Consider the following 7,906-nt stretch of genomic DNA (forward strand, 5'->3'; position numbering starts at 1 on the left):
AATATATCTAATTTACCAATTGAAACATACCATCTGATTCCTTCTTTTGAGATCACAGGTTACGAATACAATCGTTTTCAACAGTTTGATGCTCAAGAAGCATTAATATATATATTTTTCAAAATTTACGCTTCTACTTGTAACAGTTCAGTTCCTGACTGTGTTTTTACAATATCTAGCATGGAGTCAATATTGTGTCAAACATGCTACAATGCTTCTGAAAAAACTGTATCTGAAACCATATGCAATATTAAATTCCACGATCGCTTTCTTCATTATTCAATCGAAAACGAAATTTCAAGGTTGGTGAATGATCCCCATGGAGAGTTGCTTGAAAGTCTATACGACTGTGGAAACTGCCCAAATCAAACAAGGGCTACAAAAAGTAAGACTATGATCAAGATATCTGACTTTTTAATTATATCATTGGGTTTATTTTGTTATGATTCTGTTTCGAGCACTACCCAAAAATTTGTACCCAACTTGAATATTGAAATGCAGTTTGAAAATGTTTTACTTGGACATCTTAATTTGCAGGCTGTCATTTATCATCACGGTGATAGACCTGACAGTGGTCACTATACTGCTGCTGTAAAATATGGAGATATGTGGTATTTGGCTGACGATGAAAAAGTTTCAAAAATACAAAATCCCAATTTCAACTGCACAGCCAATGATGCGATCGCACCTTATTTGCTAATCTATAAAAAGTCTGAGAATGTTTCGACACCTACTCAAAATATTAATGCAAATCAGCAAAATACACATTGTTGTGACCAATTACCTTCAAAGTTACCAGTTGCTCATACAAAACTTATTGCGAATAAGAAGGTTTACCAACATGATAAAACTGATAGAGACTTGCTTAAACAATGTGATTTTAATGATGTTAGCTTCCTACCACCTATTGAAAATGAATCATGTGTAGCAAAAAGAAAACGTAGGAAAACAATGCGACTCGAAATAAAACAAAAACGAATTCGTTTAAATCCAGAGAGCAATAAATTGCCAGCTACAGATTTCGTCCATTTCAAAAGTAATGAACTAAGATCAAATTTTGATTTTAAAATGGGATCCATTTCTTCTACTACAATTGGCAGTAATTCAGAAAATGATGGTAATGTAAGAGTGCCATTACAAAAAAAAATTATATCTAAAAAAGAAGAATCAAATAATTTCAATGATAAAAAAAGTTTACATTCAAACAATATGAAATTTAAATCTAATATAAAAAAGTCTAAGGTGAATCATCAAAATACTAAATCACTTCAGCAACAGTATCAAAACATGAAAAAAGTCGACTTTCAACGAACTGTTATATTATCTGATACCCTACAACAATCTATTAGTGGTGCTAACAAAACCCTACGGCTAGACAATATTATTAATAATGTGTTTTTTAAAACTGAGGTTAATTATCCAGTGAAGACATCTTATTCTGACCACAACACCAATTGTAATGATAGCGTTGCAACAATCAAAAAGCAACTTATTGCTCCTAGAGCCTAGCCTCTACCATCCTGCAATGATATCCCTTCATGTGTCCACAATCATAATGATATTCAAATTCATGAAAATGTTCTGGTAAAGGAGGCAATTGAAAGTTTCATTGAAGGAGAAGAAAAACATACTGTTGCCACATGTATTACATGTCGAGAAGTCAGACCAGTATTTTTTACATTTCTTCCCAAAAAGGAAAGAACCTCTAATTATTGGCAAGTAAAAGAACAACGATGTACAAGGTGCAATGATGAATTTAAACAAAAGCAAAAAGCTAAAAAAAACCAGGCACTTCTTTTTCAGGGGCTTTATCACCCCATGTGGATTGCTTCAATGATGACCAAGGAAGTTTGATGCACAATAATCAAAACTTTATTGATGTGCCTCCTTTTCTTAAAGGTTTAACTTTTGTTGAAACATTGCTTATTAGGAAAATATCAGTTGCTATTTATGTTCACTGCTTGAAGTATGGCATGTTAGCTTCAAAAGGTCATGCAGTTGCCATACCTTCAAATCTGAAAATATTTACCAAATTACCTCAACTACCTTCTGAGATTGGAATCCTTTTAATAAGAAGTGGCACAAACAACTCAAAAGCATACATGGGTTCCAGGCAGAGAGTACAAGATGCTCTCATGGGTTTGCTTTTTGGTTACCCTAATTTTGGTTTGGACAATCCGCAACTTGGATATACCCAATATTCTGGTAAAAATCACATTTCTGGCAGAATTTTAAAGGGTAGGTATTTTTTGTATGAACCCAATGAGTGGTATCATGATGTCACAATTGAACAAAATCGCCTCCAAAGCATTCCTGAAAATCATGGAATTATTGAAGGACTTCCTATTGTTTCAGCTGGGAAGGGGAAAACTGAAGATGCCACTGAAGATAGAGGACCTGCTCCAGGGCAATTTGAAAAACTTGCTGTTGATGAAGAATTGACAACATCTTCAGGATTTGCAGCCCAGCTTACAAATTCTGATGCCGATGAAAATGTTAAGAATGCTTTGCGTGCATTTCTTGGGGAAAATAGTGATCTTGAAGAAATCCTTAACAATGGTGTGGTAGCTGACATGGGAAAATTGCATACAAGCAAAAGAGAGAAACCCATCCCAGAGCTTTCAACTGAAGGATTTTTTACCATGTGCTATCCCCATATATTTGTCAATGGGGCCTGTGATATTACCATTAAAGCTGCAAGAAACTTAAAATTTGAGGACTGGTTAAGTCACATATACTTTTGTAAAGACAACCGTGTGCCTGCTCACAGATTCCTAAAGTTTCATCTTATGAATATCAGCTTGCGTAAAAAAGCTTTAGATCAAGGAAGTTTTTGTGTTAACCAACAAATAAATGAAAAACACATCACCCGGGACGAACTACTTCAACAACTAGAATATCAAAATGAGTCAATCCCACGCAAGCTTTTATCAATGAGTGCTAACCTTGTAGACACTGCACCATATTGGCGGGAGAGAAAAAATGAATTGGATTCACTTTGCTTTTTTATGCTTAAAGAATTCCAGGTTTATCCCACTTATTTTGACACAAGCAGTTGTGCCGAGCACCATTGGCCTCAATTGCATAATCTTTTGATCAAATACCTTGCCGAAATTTATGGACAATCAGAACATGATATTACACATAAATTTACAAATGATTCCAAATATCGCCACCAGGTTATCTTACAGAACCAACATATTATCACTTCATATTTTGATGTAAGACATCACAATTATAAAGACACAGTTTTAAAACAGCTTTTTCAATACGAAGAGTTTTGACTCGCTATGAGTTTGCCAAATCACGTGGTCAAATCCATTCTCATTCACTGTTCTTTTCAAAAGCTCATTATGAAATAGTCAAGGCAATATTATCCCAAGACATGAACAATCCATCTGTAAATATTGCCAAAGATCTAGAAAAATGGCTCCAAACAAACGAACTAAATCAAGAAGGTTGTTTTTCTCCTCAATTTGTTTCTATGCATCCTGCAGGAGGTGATGTCCAAAACTTTCCAGATAAGCCGCCTGAATGGACTCCAAATACAAATCAATGGCCATTGCCTGAAGGAACTTTAAAAAATGTTGATGCTAATGTCTTGAAAAAATGTATTTTATGCCAAAAGAACCACGAAGAATTAAAATCATTTCATATTGATAAAGTCAATAAGGTCATGCTACACTCTTGCAGTGCATATTGTCTCAGACGGAAAACTGTGACTACAAAAGAAAGGGATGAGGATGGCCAACCTATTCAAAATGTTGTTCGATACTGTAGGCATCATTTTGGTCAATACGATGAGAAGAGTAAAAGATCTGCTGGAAAAGAGACGAATCCTTTTGCAGCTACACTTACTCAAGGTGAAATACCAAGATATGAAGGGAGGAATGATCACCCGCGAATGGTTCAACATATATTTCTAAGGCCTTTAACTTGGTCAGCCCAATGTGACACCCAACCCATTGTCTCAGAAGACTTATTAGCCCTAATTAAATATATAACAGGGTATTGCTGCAAAGGCAACACAAGCACACAAGATCTAATTGGCATATATAAGCAAATACTTAATAAATCAGCACCAACAGTTTCTCTGAAGTCCGTAGCACAAAAGTTACTTTTGAAGACTGTTGGTTATGTAGACACACCATCCTCAGCTGCTGATTTTATTAATAGCAAAGGAAAATTATATAGTTGTAGCAGGAGATTTAAAAGAATTGGTTTAAGCGGTTACAGATTGTTTGATTCTAATGCTAAAGACGGTCAGGTTACAAAGAAAAATACACTTGATAAATTTCTTTCTGACATAAGAAGAGAACAGGATGCTAATATTTCTTTGTTTGACTGGGCGAAAAAGTGTGATTGTCCAAAAAAATCCCCTTGCGGTAAAGACCATGTGCCTGTGTTTACTGGCTGCCAACGCTTTTGGGTTTGGCCAACGGGCGAAGACTTTGCTAAAGAGTTACTTATGAAATTTGCACCTGGCACTTGGAGGAATGTTGAAGATCTTAAATATGGCTTTGATACCTACTCTGAGGCTTTAGCCACATTTTTAGACTCTGAAATCTGCCCAGACTCTGTCAGAATGATGTTACAGTTTGCCAAAGTAGAATATGATAAGAAAGTTGCAAAGCGTAGACGTGTTAACCACCAGCTAAATAATGAAACACACGAAGAGATTATATTTTCTCAGTCTTCTTTTGGAGGGAGCCAAGATAGTCAATCATCGCAAGACTCAGTCTTTGACACCATGGGAAACCTTCTTCTTAGAGATATTGCAACAGAACATAGGGCATCCATTGAAGAAGCCCCGGTCGAGGAAGAAGTTTTGTATAGTGGTGGGGATGATTATGACTGGTATAGCAATGGTTTGAGATGTTTGGGTGTTGAATCTTTTACTGATACACAAATTGAAGAAACAAATATGTGGCTATCAGATGTATCAAAACAAGCCAATGAAGCATTTGTGAGAGAAGGGAGACTATGTAGTCTACCAGATGTAGACCCGAAATTAGTGAATTCCATGCAAATGTTGATAGTTAATTACAATGTGAAAATTCTCTTGGAGTATGCCAGAGGTAATTTTAATGTTGGGTATGAAAATTGTAAAAGGCTTATTGTCCAGGGCTGTGCGGGAACAGGAAAGTCCCAAGTTGTTAAAATTATCACACGACTGGTCCGTCGCTTGTTCAAATGTAATCGAGCTGTTTTGAATGTTGCCCCAACAAGTGCAGCAGGTTTGCTTTTACCTGATGGAGGAACCATTCACTCCTGTGTTAACATTCCCAGAAAAAACAAAGAAAAAATAACTCTTGCTGATAGGCCCATGTCTGCTGATCAAAGTGATCATTTGAAAGGGTTAACACTCAATGATGATAGAAAGCAGCTCTCTCTGATGTGTCTTAATGCAGATGAAAGAGGAATGGTTGGACAGTACGTTTTAGCGTGGTTTCACCATCGGTTCTGTGAAATTTCATCTAATTTATTAGACATGGAGAGTGTTATACCATTTGGATGCATTCCAACTTTCAATTTCTTTGGTGACATATTTCAACTGAGAGCTATTGGAGAACGTAATCTGTATGACAAGATCCTTGATTCTACAGATCCGATCGACATCGCTGGTGCTCTTGTGTACAGAAATATTGAAGATGTTTTTATATTAGAGGAAATCATGCGCCAACAACCCAACCAAGCAGCATTACTTAGACGCTTGGATAACCTTCGAACAGGTAATGTAACCAAAAAAGACTGGGAAGAAATAAACCAAAGGTGTTATGACAATCTGCCTAACGAAGAAAAAAGAAAATTTGATGATGAAACTTCAAATGTTATTTGTTTAACAGAAACATGGAGAGAGGCTAATTGTTACAACCGCTCTGTTTTAAATTCCAAATATCACAACGGCAAAAGAGTGGTAAGTGCTGAATTTAAGTGTAATGGCTATGGACCACATCACAACACTGCTAAAGAGAGTTTATCACAAATTCCCAACAGAACTATCATTGCTGTCGGTTGTAGAGTTATACTAACAAGAAATCAAGGTTGTATGACCAGGCTGGGGTTAAATAATGGTGCCATTGGAACAGTCATTAGTATCATCTATAAACCCAATTCTAAACCACCACAAATGCCAGAAATTGTTATTATTGACTTTCCAAGATATAAAGGTCCAGTTTGGAATGAAAATCACCCGACTTGGGTTCCAATCACATCAAATGTTGTTAATTGTGAAAATGTTAAAAAATGCTGTAAACGTACTGGATTTCCATTGATTACTGGTTACGCCATCACTATTGCTAAATCACAAGGTATGACTATCGGACCCAACCAACAAGTCACAAATGTTATAATTAAATTATCTCCTGAAACTAGGATGGAACAATTGAACTGTGGAACATCATACACGGCATTTTCACGTGTTACACAGGATGAAGATTGGTGCTTAGCAGAACCTGTTCCTTTGAACGTTTGGAATATCTTAATAGGAACCCACAACTTAAACTCAGGAAAGAAGAAGAAAAGAGACTTCAAAACCTTTCAGTAAAGACTGTTTCACAAAATACATGCTCTGTTGAACAATACTTAGAACTACTCAAAGAAGTTGATTCTTTTTGTGATGATGGTATAAATGATGCTGATTGTGCAGACCCTTCTTGCTCTAGATGTTTGATTCATAAGCATCAGTTATAAATGATAGAAAACATTAGTTACGAACAGTAGTATAAAATGTTAAAGAAAAGTGATGATACGAATGATAATGTGGAAATTGTGTAATAGTTTTGCAATAACGAATATGTGTGAGACTTATGTAACTTGTTATTGGAGTTGGGCATTTATGTTAATGCATGTCTGGAAGGGTGGTAGGGAGGACCAGACACAATGAGTGTATGTTCCACTCAAATTTCATGAAATGACTCCATCTGATATGTTAGCAGATGTACTATATATACCACACTTTTGAATGTTGATGTTATGTGTGGAAGTAACATTCATGCAATCTGATAAATTGTAGTCAAATTGCTGATGAATGTGAAAATTATCGAGTGTATGTTCCACTCGCATTTCATGAAATCACTCCATCTGATATGTTAAGCAGATGTACCATATATACCACACTTTTGAATGTTGATGTTATGTGTGGAAGTAATAGTCATGCAATCTTATACATATATCATTATTGTATTATTTAAAGTTAATTTATTTTATTTTTCAGCGAAATACTAAAATGAAAGTCGAAAAAAGATTTAATAAGTTTCATTGCGAAAACAACCCCAAAGCTTCAACCCAGCAGACAGACTTTGTGGTCAATAAGGAGCGTCAAGTGAGAGAGGAAATGGAGAGGCAGATTAAGGAGATGAAAGAACAACATGAGAGGGAAATGGCTAGATTGAGGGCAAGGATTGGAGAAGAACAGGACGAAGAAAATGAAGAAGAAAATGAAGATGAAGACGAAGACACGCTTTTGGAGGAAGACTCGCCACCAACAGATGTAAGCTTTAACAGTCATCTTTAACCTATTGCCAAAATGATCATTTTCTCAACATTTATATTGTATTATCATTCACAAACAAGGGAACGATATTGTCATATCTTTTTAAAACGATAATTCAACTTCAACTATGAATACAACTTCTGTTTTACAATTCTGTAAGAACCGACTTTAAATGATAACGAATTCTAATACTTTAGACTTCGAAAATAAAAGATACTTAAAAAGCAAGGAGGTTTCGTTAAACTGTATAGGAAGTATTGTTCGTCAACGAAAATCCTAAACCAAATAATTTTCTCCTTAACAAAATTTATATTTTAGGAACTTACACGCGAAGCCTTCAAGTTATATAGGGTCACTCACCCAGGGCCGCAATCCGATAACGCGTACAAAAAGTGGAAGAGTCTCGGCGGA

At 35.7% G+C, this 7,906-nt stretch overlaps 1 protein-coding gene across 1 annotated transcript; it reads left to right on the forward strand.

Moving 5' to 3' along the window:
• Positions 1–2,102: 2,102 nt before the first annotated feature.
• Positions 2,103–3,284, forward strand: LOC136813791 (uncharacterized). The gene has a single exon (XM_067070283.1). The coding sequence runs from the start codon at positions 2,103–2,105 to the stop codon at positions 3,282–3,284; it is 1,182 nt and encodes a 393-aa protein (XP_066926384.1).
• Positions 3,285–7,906: the final 4,622 nt, after the last annotated feature.

The sequence above is a fragment of the Clytia hemisphaerica genome, unplaced genomic scaffold (genome assembly GCF_902728285.1).
Source record: "Clytia hemisphaerica strain Z4C2 unplaced genomic scaffold, Clytia hemisphaerica genome assembly, whole genome shotgun sequence".
In the NCBI taxonomy this organism is placed as follows: Eukaryota; Metazoa; Cnidaria; class Hydrozoa; order Leptothecata; family Clytiidae; genus Clytia; species Clytia hemisphaerica.